The following is a 21,103-nucleotide window of genomic DNA, read 5'->3' as shown; positions in this document are numbered from 1 at the left end:
GCATTTGAGTAAAACACATGTAACCCATACATAATACTCCCTCCGTTCCTAAATAGTTGTCTTTCTAGACATTTCAAATGACTACTACATACGGATGTATGTAGACATATTTTAGAGTGTAGATTCACTCATTTTGCTTCGTATGTAGTCACTTGTTGAAATGCCTGGAAAGACAAGTATTTAGGAACGGAGGGAGTATATAAAAGGGATTGTGGATAGCCAAAATAGATAAGAAAAAGATGATAGGCTTGACACATGATCATGAAGGGGATGGTACAGGCGGATGTGGAAGGGGTGACCGGACCCTCCTGTAATGCGATGTTTGTGATGTGTTTGATGACCTATGCGGGTTTTTTATTATTCATTACACTATGTCCATTAAGCACATGGGAATGAGCATCCTTAATCATCCCACGGGCCTATGTAGGCTGACCGCTCAACCTCATTGTCAATTGCCGCATCCCTCCTCTAATTGCCCCAATGGTCTACTCGCATAAATTCTAACAAGTGGTACCGGCACTATGTTCCATATTGGATCATTGTGATCTAGACAAAGGGAAAGGTGGGCTTCTACCAGAGTGTACGTAGGGAGAGAGAGCTTCTACCAAAGTGTAGGTGTGGATGTCACAATTCATGATTGTGGAGTGAGATGTAGTTACTCACTTTTATGCATGGCAGGTTATAGCTCTCCCCACAGAGCTGCATTGAGTAATTTTATGATCATCTCACAGAACTACCGATGTAGTTACTCTATAAATTGGTAGTTCTACATATACGACGATTCCGGAGAGCTTCTACTGAAGTTACTCAATTCATGGTGATTTTATGGCAGGTAATATGTAGAACTACCGATGCATCATTGTCTCCTATTGCCTCTCACCCACATCTTCTCCCTTTTCTGTGCAATGTGACAGTGAGGTTGCCAACACTATAAATTAATTGATCTAGTACATAGAAAAAGAGTTGCACAATACAAAAATTTCGGATAGAGGTGGCACCATATACACTAACTCTTTACCCTAGTACTACTTAGTGACCCTCTGCTAAGAGCGTAAGTCCGACTCTTATAAAACATCATATGAAAACTAACAAAGCATGACTAAACAATATAAATAGAAGGTGCCATACAAAAAACAGACGATGGCCTACTGTGACGCTTCGTGACACGTCCTACTTTGTTGCTCTCATGGCTTCGGGGAGGATGGTGATGCAACCCCCCCCCCCCCCCCCCCCCCAAAGCATGGTCTCCATGCTCCTCAGAAGAGGGCTATAGAGGGTTGTTGCAAGACGAAAGGGACATCATGCATTGTTGTATCCATGCCGGCAACATGGCACCAACATGCACGGCCTAACTACAATTTCCCGAAAAGAAAAAAAACTACAACTATCTAAGTTTCTTCATTCAATTCCTCTATGTATATACCTTGTAACTCTTTTATTATAGAAGTAGTGCTTCATGTGCCTTAACTCGGAGAAAGCTATTAGTTGTACAAAAAATTTATCTTTTGTTAACAAGGAATACAAAACGTCAAAAGTGTGTTCCAAGTTTTTTGTTCAAGAAGACACGCGCCTCTAGTCTAGCGCGAGTGCCAACTGCTTGGCGATCATGCTCCCTGAGATATAGATTTTGTGTGATGTAATAGGGACGAGCAGTCCTCTCCTCTAACTGCTCCGGTTCTTTGAGCCTACGCCGGCTTGTGCATGTGTGGCTATTGTCACCGACAATTGTACTTTTTCACCTCTCCCATCAATGCAATGATACACAATCTTTGCGTATTCATGAAAAAGAAAGTTTTTTGAATGGATATGAAAAAAGGGTGTTCTTATTCGAACTCTGTTTCAGTTTTTTTATTATTTGAGAGTCAATTCTAGTTTCAGTTTTTTCTTTAGAGAACCACAAATCCTCTATTAATCGTAGTTCATCCAAGATGGGAAATGGTAGGCCTTATAGCGGATTTACAAGCTACACATGATGTCCTAACGCCGCATGTAAAGAGTTACAGACAAGTCTACTAGCCTTCATATTTGATGATCGTCATTCAAAACGGAACAACGTTTCGTTGAACTCCTTGCTTCCTTCTTTGATCTCCACAGTGAATGCTACGTAGGTTGGCTTAAGTGACTCATGCAACATGTTAATTACTCTCCAGCGGTCGTTGGCCACCCCCTATGAATTGACGAGTCATGAGCCAACACAATAGCTTCTCTGCATGTTAGGGCCTCCGGTAACTCTTGATCATCATGTCCAGATAAAGCAATAGTTGATGCTCTAATCAACTGGCATTTCTCGTCTCGAGCTATTGCAACTATCACACATCTGTCAATGTTCTTACTTATGTCAGCATAGACATTTATCTTCACAACTCCAACCGATGGCAGGATCCAATGTGGCACCGCACCAATGATGTGAGTTGGGATTGTATTCCTCCTTGGACGAGACATAGCAAGGCCAGTCAAAAATTCTTTAATAAAGCAATGGGTTGTCACAAGACTCTGGGAAGTTTTTTCATGCAAAGATTTCCGACAAGAGCCACAAATAGCCCACATGGTTAGAACTGCCTTTGTCACCTGTTTTAAATGTAAAATTTCAATGATTTGGAATAACCGCAACCTAGCACATTCTCTATGAACTAGGAACTATACATGTTGTTTCTTCGACCGTGAGAGCCCATACACACATTGCCGTTGTGCACTCCAATGATTGTCTCCATGAATCTTATTCACCACATATCCTGCATAGACTCGAAGTCGACATGTTCATGTGATAGAGAATGTCTCCCGATGGGAAAGACTGCTTCGCGAGCTGTCATAAGAAAACATAATTTTTTTGTGGGAACTGCGTGTGCCACAAATATGCCAACTGCTTCTTGTCACGCCAGGAATGCGACGTCGCGGATTGGCCCTTCAGCCAATCCTTCATTGTTCTTTTAGTCGTGACGACTAGACGCTACAAGAAAAACATGTGTCTTCTCGGGGTGCCATGCCGGGCAGTCCCCTTGGTACGGCGAAGTCGAAGGAACTTTTTCTATAAAATATCAATGTCCACTGGCAGAAACCATTCTTTCAGTTTCGGTTTATTCTACTCTGCAATTGGGGCATTGATGAAGTCACTCATAGACTCACATGCATTCGTGAGTGGTCATCGAGGCAGGAAGTAGGCCTCATAGATCTTCACCTTCGCAACCAATTGTTATTCCGGTTATTCTTAGTCACACTTGTTCCTATTCTTTGTATCAACCCAAACTTGAGAGTGTCCCGCTAAACTAACAATGCAAAACTAAATCAATATAAGTAGAATGAGTCATGGCTAAAGCAGTTGGTGACCTAATACGACACTCCAATGTGCATTACTCTCTACTGCACTGCATTCATGGCTTTGGGAAGGATAGTGACGCCCATAGTATAAGATTTAGAAGTGGCAAAAATTTCGCTCACCCTCGAAATGTACGAAATTTCGAAAATTTCAAAAATTGTTTTGGACAAATCATCATTTTTTTGATTCGAAATAAATTGAATGTAAACATCTACATAAATAAGAGTGTAGTACACTGCTAACAGAAGTGCTGATCTAACCTGATGGTTTGTCCGTTGGTCAGTAATCAGCTGGCCGCAGTTCAAATCTCAGCTAGGACATAATTTGGCCAAAAATATATATTTGGTGCGAACCACTGCGCTACTGGAAACCATTTTGATTTAATCAGATTCATGTTCTTTTTTACATAAAAAATTTAAACCAACTGATTTTTTTTGAATGAAAGGCAAAAAATCCCCCCCCCCCCCCCCCCCGCCTAGAAATTGTTGAAACTTCGGGAAATTTTGATGGAATTTTAAACTATGATGACCCTTCCAAAGCATGATCTTCAAACACCTTCGAAGAGGACTGACGAGGGCTTGTAGCCAGAGGAAGGAGACACCAAAGTCCTTGCTTCATCCGTGTTGGGAGCAGTGCAACTACATGCAAGGCCCGACTATAGTGAAGGTTGCAACTATCTAAGTTTGTTAATTCAATTCCTCTTATTTTGGGACGGAGAGAACCATTGTAACAATTATTTTAAGTATATACTTCTCGGTCCTAAAATAAGTGTCTCAACTTTATACTAAGGTTAAAACAATTATTTTGAAACTGAGGGAACCATTGCAACACTTCCATTATACAATTCATACTTATGTAAGTCTTAAACAAAGAAAAATGACAAGCCAGGTTCTAAATCTTTAGGAAAGACACATATCATAAGAAATAATGTCTTACATCAAATACTTCCATAGCACACCAGTTCCGGACAAGAACATGCATACAAACCTCCTTATCAAAAAAAAGAAGGATTTAGCGGTGACGGTGGATCCTTGCCACCGCAGCCCAACCAAAGGTAACTATGAAGGGCCAAAGTGTAGTGACCATTATGAGCGTGTACATCCTTAGTAATTCTACCATTCCTTTGAATCGGCCCTTTCAAATACATAATGGTCGTGCAAGAATAACGAATTTAGAAACAACATCCATATATATGCCTAGCCATACGGTAGGAGCAAGAACACAGACTGCAACAGCAGTATTACGAGCAACCGGACCTAGCACCATATACACACCCAGCGCAAATGATATCGACATGAATATGAATGAACTCGAGAAGGAAAGCGCAGATAAGACTAAGTAGACTTCACGGGTGACCAAGTTAACCATTGGATTTGCAGGATACGTGAAGCCAATTGTAGCCAGCGAGGAGCATATGAAAGCTAATGTGGTGGCCATCATGAAAGCGTCAAAAACAAAACTCCCAGCATATGTTGGCGTGACTCCATTTATATGATCATCGTTTCTGTAACCTCCAGGGATGGCAAAGGTTGTACTGAAGGCCACAGTTGCTATTAGGACTGAAGCAACGACACACGTTTGTGTTGCATCTTTCAGCCTCGGTGATTCTTGGTCCTCCTCCTCTGGCTTTGGCGGCCGACGGAACGGTTCCTCAGTCTTATCCCAGCGAACGACACCATAGTTCGCCCCAACTGACTTCAAAGCATGGTATATTTTATTCTCAGAGTTCTGGAATAAAAACAAGAAGGATTATATGAGTACCAAATGAAGCAATGTGTCATTAATTATTTATTTTATTCAAGGGGCAAACTTGAAAGTAAAACGGAGTATTACCTCTATATAATTCAATCTGAATGAAAGCTTACTGATGGATAGATCAAAGGGAGATTCCCCCTGGTTATTTGTTATATTCAGATTCACCTCAGGATTCCCCAATAGAGCACAGAACATCCTAAAGTTCCGAGCTTGGATAGCCAAGTGCAGTGCAGTGTTTCCATCATTGTCTTGCATATTCAGAATCCAAACTAAAGATGGAGTTTCACATACATAGAACACTATGTCCCGTATTTCTTTCTCGACAGCAACATGAAGGAATGTTCTTCCTTTAGCATTGCGCAACCCAACACAATTTGGATACTTGCCACGGAAAAACCGTATGGCATCTTTCGCACCTGCAGAGGCAGCCAAATGTATGGGGAAAGATCCATTCTTGTCCGCTTGATACAGTACGGTGGGGTTCGCTTCGAATACTATCTTGAGCATCGATGTACAAGTCCGGGAAATCCATACAAAACGACACCAAGGAGGTCTGCTGAGGAGCTCAAGTTGCAGACACGAGGCAGTCCCAAAAGACAACGATGAAGCAAAGTGAAGCGGCGTTCTTCCATCTTTGTCCACCTGTGTAGTAAGGTTTTTGTTCCAATGCACTAGGAACTCTATCATCACTGTCAAGAATACACATTTTGTGTTAGTGAATCAAAGTAGGAATTATCTTAATCCAAATAACATTTCGTAGAATTGGGCGTTAATTTAACCACGTTCCTATATGAAGACGATGACAATAACAACATCAACAACAAGGTAAGTGTAGAGAACTATATCTACTACTCCCTCAATTTCAGAATATAAGGTGTATTGTTTTCCGTGCAAGTCAACTATTTCAACGTTTGACCAAGATTATAGAATAAAATAACAACACCTGCAATACCTAATAGAAAAAATATGAAATTACTTTTCATGATGAATCAAATGATATAAATTTCATATTCCGGATATTCATATATTTTTCTAAAAACTCGGTCAAACATGCACTCGTTTGAACAAATACACCTTATATAAAGGAATGAAGGGAGTATATGCTAAAAACACAATTTTGGGGCCCCTACTTATGATGCCAGGTTGCATGCATCTCCACACCTTTACAGAGATATGTGAGATGATGAAAATGAAGTGCAGATCCTCATGCGGTAAAACTAAAATTGTTTCATTTCTCTTTGAGAGGAAAAGCAAACGAATGGTTCCTATCTCTTTCGAGAGTCGCCGTTACAAAATGCGAAATATGTTGCAATATATTTATGACTAAGTTTTCTGGGATTTTCTAGTATATTTTCTTTTTCTGAACACTCCTTTGATCGAGCATATAACAACCATAGGATTTTCTAGTATATTCCATTTGATTCATATTCAAAAAAGGTACTATCCCCGGATGGACCGGCGGCGGCGAAGCTCGTTGCCTTCTTGAAGGTGTCGTCGCGGCTCTCATTGCCCGTTGTGTTGCTCCAGGGGAAACTCTGACCCTCGGGTCGGGCGGTGGCGGCGCTCCGGTGTCGTATCCTTCCTGAAGGCGCCGCCTTGGAGTCCACAGTTCGTCGCATGCGGCTTCATCTCTTCGTAGATAGGGGTGGTGTTGCTGCGCTCAGCGCCTATGTATCATGCCTTGGGTGTGTGCGTGCGTTTGTACTGCTGTGTTGATGATCGTTGTTTTATTTATAAAGCGGGGCGAAAGCCTTTTTCGGTAAAAAAAAAGGTTTTCATTTGAACAAATTTATGTCATATAACTAGTTTATCAAATGTATGCTAAAGTTAGGCTCAAAATTCTAGGGGACGCTATGATTTAGAATGAGGGAGTTGACATGGAAGTTCTAAAATATATATGCATTTATTAGTGAGTACCTGAGTCTCTGTGTGGAAGAACACCAACATGCAGGGCATTTTGTCCATCTGCTCCGGAATAGGAGAGATTGCCACCACTCTTATCATACAGAATCAATGCAATAGTACTCTTCCCCAGCAAGATGGCTAGATACAAGGGTGAAACGCCATCCGCAGGATAATTAGCTAACTCTGGATCAGCACCCATCAGTAGTTTGACTATATTCTTTTCTTCCCGTGCGCCGTCAGCATCTTCCTTATTCTTTTCTTCTCCGACGGTGTGAGTAGCATCAAGCAATGCTCTTCTTTCCTTCCATCCCAGAATTCGACCGTCCTCAAATCGGACAGCCTCATGCAGGGCCGTCTCGTGACGCTTATTTTCCATTCTCAGGAGCCCGAGCTTCGTGTCAGCACCCTCATGTGCAGCTACATCAATGAGATAAGAAACCATTTTGGAGTTCCCAGATCGGGCAGCACAATGCAAGGGTGTGTCACCCTTGTGATTCTTCGCAAACAGAAGCCCCCTTTCCCTTCCGTAGATGATGCCGGCATACTCTAGGAAACGTTTGCCATCCTCCTGATTCTGTGCGAGCACATGTAGTGCAGTATCACCATCAGGAGTGACGCCCTTGAGGAGTGCTCCATCTGCAAGTGAAGCAGCAGGCTGGTCCTCGACGCCCTCTTCTACATCACCAACAATTGATACTGCAGTTCTTCCTTGGGCACTGCTGCCTCCCTCTACCAACTCGAGAAATTCTTGAGAAATAATCATCAGTGGTGGACGTTTTGCGTCTTCCCTCTCTAAAAGGACACTCAGTGCCATCGAGGAGCCCTCGCGTGCCGATAACAGAAGCAAGGGATTGATGGTACCAGCTGGGGATTGGTCGTCTTCGGAAGGCTTCTTACTCGTCGCCGTCGCATCAACCATCGACATGGCATCCTCCTTGTTCAACCCATGCTTCAACTTGTTGACATCGCCACCGTCTGTGGCCACCATCAGCTTGGCGTCCATGGCCAGTATGTGGTTTGGAAGTTGGTTGGAGTTTTTGAGGTTGGCTGTCCTCCTAACTCGCGTCTCAGCGCACTCTTAAAACAACTTCAAAGTCTTCTCCCCTTTCTGTTTAACCAACTTGTGCTCTTATAATTGGTTGATCTTTCCCTCGTGGTGAAGATTCTTCCGGGGCACATGGCTGTCTATGTGCTTCAAACCTACTCCTGTATTAATCAATGTTCACAATGTCCTTGAGATGTGCAAGGTCACATGAACACCGGTTCTAAAGCTGCTCTTGTATTTTTCTATCTTCATGAGGGACGGTGCATAGTCTATGGTGGACTAGGCCACCTATCTCAACACCCTAATATTGGGCTTTTTATCATTGAGCCTTCTTCTTTGACTTATCATTTTTACCTCCTCTGTTCTTTCTATTGGCTTATTTGACAGGACCTTGACAATTTTACCACGTAGATGCTATGCAGGATAAGGCAGGACCTTGACGTATACTCTACTTTTTTTGCAACGACCTCACTTGTAGTTGTGGTTATAATATTCCTTACTGCTCATCTAGAAAAAGAGGAAAAGGAATGCCAGCCAGCTGCTAAGAATGCGCAAATGATTGTGACTTGCCTCCATATATAGAATGCATCCATCCACCTACCGGCAAAAATATGCTATGCGCATCAAACGTAAACTTGCAAGTGGATGGCCAACTTGAAATATATATGCACATAATACTATAGGCCAACTCTTTGCACAATGCAAGAGAAGTGACCCAAGGGATACGACAATAGCCGCTTCCGGTGCCTAATAAAACTTTGCTGTGGATGCTGACAGGGAATGATGATTTTCTAATCAGTAAATCACCAAGAGCCGTAGAACTGATGTTCTATGGTTTGTGCTTCAACAAAATCAGCAAGAATGGTTGTAGCGGCCGGCCGTTACGTTGTCAATATATACTCTAGTCATAGACGTACCATGGCTAGATTAGATGGGATTGATGCGTTCCAACTTAATTTTAGTGACAATTTGGCATTACATGCCTTCAGACGGGAGCTCTATTAGCACATAGCGATTGATGCTAACATGCTGTTGATTAGTATTACATTCCTCCAGAAGCAGGAAATGATCCTCCCTGGTCATTCTGGCCATTCGCATAAGACTTTGAATGATTTCTTTACGAATGGTCCAACTTCACTCCTCCAGAAGCAAAAGTGTTTGATACTTTTCTGAAATGTGGTGGATTTGGGAAATTTCTGGATAACTATCTTCCTCTCTAGTCTGTACAATACATATACTAGTTTACATGGGCCACGTGGGCCAGACTTACTCACACATATACAGCCCAACACCCCCCCTCAAGATGGACGATAGATATCTATCATTCCCATCTTGTCACACGCAAAATTACACTCCTTGACACCTAAACCCTTAGTTAAACAATCAGCCACTTGTTCTCTAGAGCTCACATAACTTATCCTGATTATGCCATCATCTAACTTCTCCTTGATGAAGAAGCGGTCTATCTCGACATGCTTGGTTCTGTCATGCTGAACTGGATTATTAGCAATGCTGATAGCTGATTTATTATCACACCATAACCTTAGGGGATCCTTTCTTATTACTTTTAACTCAGAGAGAAGATTTCTTACCCATAACATCACACTCAAACCTTGTGACATAGCTCTATATTCAGCTTCAGTTGTTGATTTGGACACCACTGGCTGCTTTTTTACTTCATCATGACACCAAGTTTTCCCCAACAAACACACAATAACCAGAAGTAGATCTTCTGTCATCCAAACAACTTCCCCAGTCCGCATCACAATACCCATCTATATTAAGATGCCCATTCTTCTTAAACCATAGTTCCCTTCCTGGATTACCCTTCAGATATCGAAGGATTCGATAGACAACCTCTAAGTGTCCACTCCTAGGATCATGCATGTATCTGCTCACTACACTCACTGCATATGAGATATCGGGTCGTGTATGACATATGTAGATGAGCCTTCCAACAAGTCTCTGGTACTTCTCCTTATCCACTGGTTCGCCAGATTTAGCACATAACTTATGATTCTGGTCAATAGGTGTTGAGGAAGTCCTACACCCAAGCATACATGTATCATTAAGCAGGTCGAGAGCATACTTCTGTTGTGACAGAACAATTACTTTAGGGAATCTAGCAATTTCTATACCAAGAAAGTACTTCAGTTGCCCTAAATCCTTTACATCAAACTCCTTGCTCAGGCTCTTCTTCAGTCATGATATTTCCACATCATCATCTCCAGTGATTATGATATCATCCACATACACCACAAGGATTGCAATCTCACACTTTGTGTGTCAGTAGAATACTGTATGATCCCCATTGCATTGCTTATATCCCATATTGCACACAACACGCCTGAATCTATCAAACCATGCTCGTGGAGACTGTTTGAGGCCATACAAAGACTTCCTTAACTTGCATACCTTTCCTGATGTCTCGGGGTTTGAGAAACCAGGTGGAATCTCCATGTAAACTTGCTCATGTAAATCACCATGCAAGAATGCATTCTTTACATCTAACTAATGCAAAGCCCAACCAAAGTTAGTGGCACAAGAAGTTAAGGTTCTCACTATGCCCATCTTTGCGACAGGTGCAAAAGTCTCATCATAGTTAGTCTCGTATGTCTGACTATAGTCCGTAGCCACAAACCATGCCTTATATCTCTCTACCCTTCCTTCAGGAGTCTGCTTTACAGTATACACCCATTTGCAGCTAACCGGTCGTTTACCTGCTGGAAGAGGTACAATATCCCATGTCTTGTTCTTTTCAAGTGCTCTCATTTCCTTCAACATTGCCTCATACCACTTTGGATCCTGCTTTGCCATTTTACAATCTCTTGGAGTCACCACAGATTGCAATGATGCAATGAATGCTTTGTATCTCGGAGACAGAGATGTATATGATACGTAATTAGCTATGTCATGCTCAAAACCATACCTCTCTGGAGGTTTTCCAGCTCCAACTCGGGTTCCTTTCCTCCAGGCAATAGGCAAGTTCATTGAATCGTCTGCATTAGATGGAGTTGGAGTGGCACATGTCTCACCATCAGACAATTCAACAACTTCAACACTTGTTGGAGCCTGTTGCTCCCCCTGCACATGTGTGTCACTTGCTATTGGAGATTGTTGTTGTTGCTGCTCATCTTGTAGTTGCCTCCTGGTATAGACCCTTAAATTTTCTTCCTCATTTGGCTTTCTCCATTTCTCTTCAGTCATAGGTTGCCTCCTGGTATACACCCTTAGATTTTCTTCCTCATTTGGCTTTCTCCATCTCTCTTCCCTAGAAGGACATGGAATTGAACCAACCACAACTCTCGGTGGTTCATCTTCCTTTGTCCTTGGTGGTTCACTCCCCCCCTCTCGACTAGCACCACTCATACTAGGAGAGTTAAAGTCAAATAACGAGCTGAGATCCGTTTTTTCTCCATAAAACGGCTCCGACTCCCTGAATGTCACATCCATGCTCACAAATGTTCTCCGCTCGCTGGGACTCCAACACTTGTAGCCCTTCTGCCCAGATGGGTAACCTATGAAGATGCACTTCACTGCTCGTGGATCCAATTTTCCCACTGAGGGTCTATGATCCCGGACAAAGCAGGTGCATCCAAATACCTTAGGAGGAACTAAGAATTTGTTCTCACCTAGTAACATCTCACATGGCGACTTCATTCCAATCACCCTTGACGGCATCCGGTTGATGAGGAATGTAGCTGTCATTACAGCCTCACTCCACAAGAATTTTGGCACGTTCATTGTATACATTAGTGACCGAGCAACCTCCAAAATATGGCGATTCTTCCTCTCAGCTACTCCGTTTTGAGGTGGTGTACCCGGACAAGATGTTTGGTGCAATATACCTTGACTTGATAGGAATGTGACAAACTCCTTATTCACATACTCTGTCCCATTATCTGTCCTGATCATCTGTATCTGTGTATTGAACTGATTTTTCACATAAGCATAGAAATACTGAAAGCATTTAAAAACCTCATCCTTATGCTTCATAAGATACACCCATGTCATACGAGTATAGCAATCAATGAATGTAACAAAGTACTTCATTCCACTTAGAGAGATAACAGGACATGTCCACACATCTGAGTGAACAAGCATAAAAGGGGAAATACTCCTAAGACCCTTACTCACATAAGATGTCCTTGTGTGTTTAGCAAACTCACATGCATCACACACAAGCTTGTTCTTATCCACCCCACACATTACATCGGGAAAGACTTTACTCATCTTCTCAAAAGACATATGTCCCATTCTACAATGGTGAAGCATTACCTTTGTTTCCTTTTCTCCCATCATTGTTGCTAACATCGTAGACACCGCATTATTTGGCACCTCGCGATCCATGTACCATAGCCCATTACGCCTGGTTCCAGTCCCAAGCCTCTTCCCCGTTTGCCTCTCCTGAATTAGACATAAATAGCGGTCAACTATTACTCGACAATCCACATCGTCAACCAAAGCACTCATTGACATAAGATTGACTGGAAAGGCAGGAACATGCAAAACAGATGAAAGTTTAATAGATGGTGTGCATTGTATTGTGCCAATGCCTTTAATGGGTTGTGAGGTGCCATCAGCAGTTTGGATAGTCTCCTTACATGTGGGTGGATATGGAATATATGACTCAAATTCCATTGATGTGCCGGCAACATGCTTTGATGCCCCCGAATCTAATATCCAATCAGGATGTGATCTTTGTGAGAGAATAGATGCATGAGCACAATTACCTTCATCTGTAGATACAAAGTGAGCAAAGTTGCCGTAACTAAAATCCTCATGATCCTTATCACCTGTGCTTTCTGTTCTTTTCTTTGATTCTTCTTGGGTTGCGAGTGAGGATCCTTCTTCTGAGACTGCCACATTTGCCCTTTGACCACCAGAGTATCCCCGGCCTCGGCCTCCCCTTAATCCACCTCGGTTATATCCTCTCCCCCTTCCACGCATGTTCCTACGTGGAGCCGTGCAAGAACGAATCAAATGACCCTTCTCACCGCAGTTGAAGCACTCTCTGCTCTTATAGTCGGTTGCTATGAAGGCTGGATGAGATGGAGTCGTTGTATTGTTCTTCATCAACTTTAATCGGACCTCCTCCTGTGCCATTGCTGCTATGGCATCCTCTAAGGTAGGAAGAGTAGGTTGATGAAATAAAGTAGCACGTCTCGCCTCAAATTCAGAGTTCAAACCTTTGAGAAACTGCATCACTCGTCTGCGTTCAATCCATTTTCTAGCAGCTGCTATGCAATCTGCATGTGGCCAATCCAGAGGATCATAGTGATTTAAATCATCCCACAAACGCTGCAGTTCAGCAACATACTCCATCACAGAATTTTCCCCTTGTCTGAGTTCACCAACTCTCTCCTCTGTTTTAGCTATTAACATGACATTTCCTTCGCTGAGTACAGTTTTGAGAGAGTTTTCCATACCTCAGTAGCAGTTGAGATAGTCTCAATAGTTCCAGCAATGGTTGGAGATAAGGAGTTCAACAACCATGCCACTATCAAAGAGTTGGTACTGCTCCATGTCCTCCATTCTACAGTTTTCTTGTCTCCTGGCTCCTCTGCCTCACCATTGACAAAGCCCTCAAATCCTTTAGTCCTCAAGATGAGTAGCGCCCTTCTTGACCAGCTCAAATAATTCTTGACACCTTCCAGCTTAATTTCATTTGGCATCAAATCAATTTTCTGAATTGGCTCAATGTGAGGAGCAATTGCATTATTTGGAGGCATTGTAGCTCCTACCTTGGCTGTGAGGAGCTTAGCCAATTTTTTAATTGCCTTCTCAAGTCCCTAATTTTCGCCCATGTCTTGCCTCAAATCACGGCAGGCAAGACCATTCCTTCTCCCTCAGTACACTATCTAGCAGCCCCTCACACAGCAGCACAACACCTAGTGTTGTCTCTTCTCTTCCTATCTCAAAATATCTGATAGTAATTTTATCCTCTACTGAAGCTCAGAGCGGCAACCGGCAGGTATTTCTTCCTTGGTTTCACACACAAGCTCAAGCAGATCCAAATCAATCCAGGAGCTCTTACCTCCTCTTCTCTACTCTCTCCATTGTAGTACACCACCAGCAGTAGCTGCTCTTCCTCCTCTTGTCACTGGCCCCCGCTGCCTCCGGCAAGCCCACTCGCGGCACGCGGCGTTGCCTCTGCACCTCCACAACCCCTCCGCTTGGGCTTGCTGCCCTTTCCTAGAGCCTGTCCCCGCTGCACTGACACCCTGGGTGCCCGGAGCTCCACCCCACGCTGCCAATTCACCGCCGGCGACCTACAGAACCCAGCATCACCTCCCGCGTGTGCTCTGACACCATGAAGTGTGGTGGATTTGGGAAATTTCTGGATAACTCTCTTCCTGTCTAGTCTGTACAATACATATACTGGTTTACATGGGCCACATGGGCCAGACTTACTCACACATAGACAGCCCAACATTTTCTTTATGAATGGGTCAGCTCTAGCCATTTGCATAAGACTTCAAATACACACCCTCTATGTGTCAAGCTGTCGCGAAGCTAGTGAAGCATGAGGTTAACTTACTTGATGAAGTTGTCAGGAGATAGCTATAACAAGTGCATAGCGAACTGCTCCTTGTTCCCTGCTTCTTCGAACACTGTAATAGCACCATATTTACCCTTAATGCAAATGCAGAACACCTGCCATGTTTGTCAAAAACAAAACAGAGGAAAGGAAACATGAGGCTTCCGTGTCCACAAGCTAACCCTACCAATATGAGGGAGAGATCATCAACTCATGTGATTGGGTACACCGGAGGTGGTACGGTTAGATGATGCAGCTAAGACGCAACGAGAAAAAAGAGAGCAATCACTGATAACTTTCTGTTACCTTATTCATTCATTCAATAGTCAGGTCTAGAAACCCTCAAACTGATCTACCATCCTTAAGATATACAAACTCTTATCCTTAGAAATTAAACCCGAGCTGTTGCGCACCTAGGAGAGGGCCCACCGCAACACTGCCTCGGTAAAAACAGATTATGGGAACACATCCTGACTGAACCACATATTTCGAAGCTGCTCTTTTGTTAGCTTCTCTCTACCTAGAGACGATGAAAGGGGATTGGCCTCCTGATGGTAATCTTCATCACAAACCTTCATCCCTGTCACACCATCATCTGATTCTTCAACACCCTGTTAAATAGCATAATATGAGCATCTATCATCGCCAAACTGTCAACAATTTAATAATTCTAGACAAAAGAGCAATGCAAATTCAGTCCTCTGAATGCTGTGGATAATCCCATGTTTCAGACATTATACCTCATAAAAATGTGCATCAGCATTGGGATTAATACACTTGGCACGTTTACTTACTTGTTTTACTCCTCCACATCTTGTAGCCATAATGCGCTCATAAGCTTCATCGAGCATATCCTCAAGTTGAGCTTCATACCTGGTTTGAAGTATAAGAATTACCTATCAGTGGGAATTAAAATAAACTTTGAAAATGGTAAGAATTCATGACCATTTTATGATTTTATTTTTGGTGTGGGCGTCTGAAAGTTCACCTCTGCAGTTCTTCATCAGAATCTACGGCCTCGTCAGAGTCCTCATCAGTTTGAGTTTCTTCATTCTTAGTGTCTCCATCTTCTCCTGACTCAACAGCTTGAGTTTCTTTTCCACCCTATAATAAAGCACACATAAAAGCAAACTTACTCCTGCAATTGTATTTTACTACTGATGATGAAATTTAATGACCACAAAAAAAATCTGGGAGCAGGAAGCATTTCTCTGAGCTGCAAAGCAAACGCAGGTAGATAGGACTACAGAAACATCAGCATACCTTGGTATCACTAACAAAAAACAAGTCAGGGTCGCCGTAACAATATTCTGTAGCATCAATTTGCATTCTTATTGCCTTGTGTGCTTTATCCTGGAATGAAGAGACATAATAGCACACAATTCAGATTAATTAATGTGCCACATGCAGCAAATATAGCATCTATATTTTGTAATGGAAATACCTTTGTCTGACGTCTTGATTGACGCTTATTCTCGCTCCTTTCCTTTGTACTAATGACACTCATAAGTTCCTCCATTTCCCGTAAAAGTTGGTCATCATCTTTGCCCTTCGTGCCCATCGCGGTACCATCAGCCGTTGCTATAACTTGTGAACATGAAAGCGCAGTCCTTATTCACATGCGCCATCTAACACAATTGTACATCAGTTTCATATGAGGTTGGCAGGACCAACCTCTAAACATGCCTAACTAATAGACATGTTTGGTTAATCACAATTTACAAATTACAAGATAAAAAAGAGTTGGAGAAAGATACTTCAAGATATATTTCAAGCTATTTTTATCGATCAGAAGTAAATTCTCGCAAAGCCATATTATCTGGAACACACAAAGAGTATAAGCAGCCAAGATTATAGCTATAAGATAGAAGAGAAGCTATGCAAGGAATGTATTACTCCACTACCTCATCGGTAGTAAGCTTATGACTCTTGATAGGCAGAGATGCTGGATCATCAGATGAAATCGCCGCAAAAGAACCAAGAAACTCAAGTGGTGTCTGGGTGTTACACCATATAAAATATGATGCTAGGCCAACCTGCAGCCACCATTTCCTACATAAATCATATAGAATGGAAAATTAGCTCAGTATTTCTCAATCCCACCAAACTGGACTATAATGGAAACCTTGGAAGGATATATCCTACAGACAAAAAACCAAGCCAGGATTAGCATCATTATTTTTTTGAAAAGGAGGATCACCCCGGCATAGCATCAAATGTGAAGTTGCTCTTTCAGAAAATGGAAGCTTTTGTTACCCCCGGCCTCTGCATCCTTAGATGCATATAGCCAATCTCGTTTACTACTTAAAAAGACAGAATCAAGTATGAAGTTACTAGGCTCAAATTCGAAATTCTTAACTGCTCATTTAGCTTCATAATAAGAGTTAGCGAAGACGGCCATCAAAGTAATGCTCAATTACTTTCTACTCCTTCCGTCCCATAATGTAAGATGTCGAAAAACGTCTTACATTATGGGACGGAAGGAGTAGTAATCATGGTTTTGAGAGTGGTATGGCGAGTACTAATGGTGACCCCCATCATAATTTCATTACACTTACCGTGTACAAAACACAAACACAACCAACCACTAGCAAATGAAATCACAGCACACATTCAAACCTAGTGTAACGCTTAGCATTGGCGCATCAATAGCATTTTGCGGTGATGCGCGGATGCCTTGACAACACCAATTAAGTAGAATCTGGATGAGCAGAAGGAATACCCACCGACCTCCAGCCCGTCTCTTCGGCTGCACACCAAGAATCCGCAACATTAAGGGGATGCTAACACAAGAAAGAACAGAAATCAAGCAGGTTATTGGGTTAAACAATATCTCAACGTGATACCTTGCTCTTCTCTGCATCCACACTCAACAAGTGCAAGTGCTTCAAATCAAGAAGTTCTGGCTGAATCTTTGCAGGGGATTTATATTTCAGACAGACGATGTAAATTTCAGCTGATCTGCGCCGACTTGCTGAAGGTCTAGTAAACTCAACTCTCTCAAATAGCTGCAAGTGCGCACATCTGATTTGATGAAATAGTATGCAATGAATAGCAAATGGAAACAAAATGTGATCAAAACGCACCTGTTTGAGACAGAACATGACAGCATGGTAATCTTGACACCTAAAGAACTGCAGAAGAGAAAAATTAACTGATTTGAGATGTGGACTTCACACCAACACCAATTCCTCATGCGTGATTTCGATCATATGTTCATATATACCTTGGTGATGAAGCCGCCACCGGGGACGAGGAACATGGTGGCCAGCCGTATGACATTGATGACGAGGGCTGACTGCGTGGTCGGGGCCTCCGCCTGTGCCGCCGATGTGCCGGCGCCATCGCACACCGAGCGGTTTCTTCTCTTTTTGCTCCGTACATCGCCGTCGTGGAGGACGACGTCAAACGCCGCGACGCCCCTGGAGTCCATGAGCCTGCGCACTTTGGAGCGGCACTTGGGAGCGGTGATGTCCTCCTTGAGGAGACGCGCGCCGTGGATGGGGCGGATGGGCGCGAGGTCGACACCTACGAGGAGGGCGCCAATGGTGGCGCGGCTGACGGCGAGCTGGGTCCAGCCCCCCGGCGCGGCGCCGAGGTCGAGCACGGCGCGCACCGACGGGAGTAACCGGAAGCGGTCGTCGAGCTGGAGCACCTTGCAGGCCGCGCGGCTCCGGTATCCTCGCTCCTTTGCCAGGTGGTAGTGCTTGTCCTTGGGCCGCTGCTTCTTCCCCTTCGGTTCACCCGTGGGAGGCATGTCTGTCGCTCACCGCCGCCGCCGTGCGTTCGAGCTAGGGCTTTTGGGTGCGACACGTTCATGGAAGGCGCGAGGTTGGGTTCCCTTTTATTTTCCTAATTACTTATGGGCGTGGTTATATCTCAGTTGCCTCAACTTTTTTTTTGGGTTAGTCCATTTTTTAAGCTGTCCGATGCGAAATCAACGGTCGAAGACCCTTCTTCAACCTCCAGCTGCCCTACTCTTCTTCCTTCGATCCGCCACGCCGCTGCCGGCCTATTAGCCACCCCCACCGCCGGTCTCCCCCCCCCCCCCCCCCCCACCCCACCCGACCACCCTCTCTAAGCCCGGCGACTACCCAAAAAATCATTCAATTAGCAGTGAGTTGCCACAAGACTCTGGAAAGTTTCTTCATGGAAAGATTTATGAGCGCCACAAATAGCCCACCTGGTTAGAACTACCTTTGTTACCTGTTTTAAACGTAAAATTTCAATGATGTGCAATAACCGCACCCTTGCCATTTCGCACTCCGACAAGGATTGTCTCCATGAATCTTATTCACCACATATCCCGCATCGACTCGACGACGACGTGTTCATGTGATGGAGAATGTCTCCCGATGGGAGAGAGTGCTTCACGAGGTGTCATAAGTAAACGTGAATTTTTGCGGGAACCTGCGTGTGCCACAAAGATCCCCGATGCTTCTCGTCATGTCGGGAGTGTGACATCGCGGATTGGCCCTCCAGCCAATCCTTCATTGTTCTTTTAGTCTTGATGAGTAGACGCTATGAGCAAAACATGTGTGTCTTATCGGGGTGCCATGCCGAGAAGTCCCCTTGGTACGACGAAGTCGAAGGAACTTTTTCTATAGAACATCAATGTCCATTGGCAGAAACCGTTCTTCGAGTTTTAGTCTATTCCACTCTGCCATTGGGGCGTTGATGAAGTCACTTAGTCACTTACAGACTCACATGCATTCATGAGTGGTCATCGAGGCAGGCAGTAGCCCTCATAGATCTCGACCTTCACAACCAATTCTCATTCCAGGAATTCTTAGCCACACATGTTCATATTCTTTCTATGAACCCAAACTTGAGAGTGTCCATCTAAACTAACAATGCAACACTAAATCAATATAAGTATAATGAGTCATGGCTGAAGCAGTAGGTGACCTAATACAACGCTCCAAAGAGCATCCTTCTCTACTGCATGTCTGCACTCATGGCTTTGGGAAAGACAATGATGCCCCCAAAGCATGGCCTTTGCACACCTTGGAAGAGGGCTGACGAGGGCTTGTTGCCGGAGGAAGGGGACATCAAATCCTTGTTTCATCCGCGCTCGGGGCAGTGCAACTACATGCAAGGCCTAGCTGCAGTTTCCTAGGAAGAAAAAACTGCAAGTACCTAAGTTTCTTGATTCAGTTCCTTCTAAGTAAGTAAGTATATACCTTCTGTTATACAAGTAGTGATTCATGTGCCGTAGCTAACTTGGCAAAATGTTTTTGTTTTTGTTTACGGGGAATAGAAAACATCAAAAAGTTTGTTTGTATACAATTTTTTTTTAGTGAATATGAAAAAAAAGATGGTGTTTATTCGAATTCTGTTTCAAGTCTTCTAATAAACTCCACTACAAATCTGACGTCAGATTTTTTATCATGGTAAATCGAACGTTTTTTATGGCAAATTATGTTTTCCAATGATGGTAAGTTTAGTTGGTGAACATGGCAAATCTGTCTCAGTTCATTTTTTGGCCAGCAAATTTCGTGCTTGCAAACTAATTTTGTGATCATTGCGTCAATATAAATTGCCATGAAAAACTCCAAATTTTCCATGATTAAAATTCTGGTGTCAGATTTTAGCGTTTCCTTTTTTGTTTGAGAGTCCATTCAGGTTTCAGGTTTTCCATTAATTTTCTTAGGGGCATTCTGGTTCCAGTTACAACATCTCACAAAGGTAGGGCAGGCTTAGTTTTTTTAAGGGAAACGTTTGGGGCCGGGGCACCGGCGGAACGATTGGGCCGGTCTCCCTCTTCCTCGCGCTCCTGCTCCTTCTCCCGTCCCACCCCGCTGCTACGGCGAGTTGTGACGACGAGCTTCCCCGGCGAGCGAGCAGCCCCTGCGAGCGAGCGGCGACGGCGAGCGGCCCCGGCGCGGCTGTCGTCTCCCCCCCCCCCCTCCCCCGCATCGTCCCCTCCCCCCGCCGTAGCCAAATCTCGCTGGTGAGGTCGTCCTCCACACCACGGCCGGCGATTTCCCCCCACACACGACCACCTCTCATCCGCAGCTCCAGCTATTCTCCCAGCGCGCCGTTTCCAGCACCAGCAATCCCCCAGCTCCGACAGACGAGCTGCATAGCTTCGACGGCGAGGCAGAGCCCACGACACAGGGGATGCTGGAACCGGTGTCTGATTTTGCTGCAACCGACAAATCCAGAGCTGGAACCAGCATGTAGTTTTGGTGCATCGCCTGGAGTGTTTTCCATGTCGCCGTCGGCGGCCGCCTCATTTTGTTGCAAACGACGAGGCAAAAGCTTCTTCCCGCAAGAGTTTTTGCTACCACGGCAACCGGCGGAAGCAGCGACCAGCAATGCTTTTCCAGCAAATGATTTTTGTCCCGGCAAACCCAGAGCTGGAACCAGCTTTTGTTTTTGCTACAACCTGCAAATCGAGAGCTGGAACCAACAACATTTTTTGTTGGAATCAAAGGAAGCAGGGGCTTCAACGGATGTACGTCAGAGCTGCAACCAGCGCTGAAAAATGCTACATCCAGTAGCCATGAAAGCTACAACCAGCTTGAAAAATGCTTCAACT

The 21,103-nt window shown here is 43.9% G+C and overlaps 1 protein-coding gene and 2 pseudogenes across 1 annotated transcript; all 3 read right to left on the bottom strand.

The window, feature by feature from the left end:
- Positions 1 to 4,324: 4,324 nt before the first annotated feature.
- LOC123116796 (ankyrin repeat-containing protein NPR4-like) lies at positions 4,325 to 7,976 on the bottom strand (annotated as a pseudogene).
- A 4,073-nt stretch (positions 7,977 to 12,049) lies between these two features.
- Positions 12,050 to 13,140, bottom strand: LOC123116795 (uncharacterized). Its single transcript, XM_044537700.1, has 2 exons — positions 12,752 to 13,140; positions 12,050 to 12,425 (listed from the first exon to the last, which is right to left on the bottom strand). The coding sequence occupies exons 1-2, from the start codon at positions 13,122 to 13,124 to the stop codon at positions 12,382 to 12,384; spliced, it is 417 nt and encodes a 138-aa protein (XP_044393635.1). The 5' UTR covers positions 13,125 to 13,140; the 3' UTR covers positions 12,050 to 12,381.
- A 1,874-nt stretch (positions 13,141 to 15,014) lies between these two features.
- LOC123114975 (adoMet-dependent rRNA methyltransferase spb1-like) lies at positions 15,015 to 18,389 on the bottom strand (annotated as a pseudogene).
- Between the last annotated feature and the right edge of the window lie 2,714 nt (positions 18,390 to 21,103).

Source organism: Triticum aestivum, chromosome 5B (assembly GCF_018294505.1).
Source record: "Triticum aestivum cultivar Chinese Spring chromosome 5B, IWGSC CS RefSeq v2.1, whole genome shotgun sequence".
Classification (NCBI taxonomy): domain Eukaryota; kingdom Viridiplantae; phylum Streptophyta; class Magnoliopsida; order Poales; family Poaceae; genus Triticum; species Triticum aestivum.
Note: the sequence above shows the minus strand (reverse complement) of the source record. Positions and strands in the feature narration are given on the sequence as shown.

Coding starts and splice junctions, on each gene's coding strand:
- LOC123116795 (XM_044537700.1), bottom strand. CDS start 13,124: ATGGCACAGGAGGAGGTCCGATTAAAGTTGATGAAGAACAATACAACG. Junction 12,426..12,751: donor CTTTGTATCTACAGATGAAG/GTAATTGTGCTC, acceptor TGTCTAATTCAG/GAGAGGCAAACGGGGAAGAG.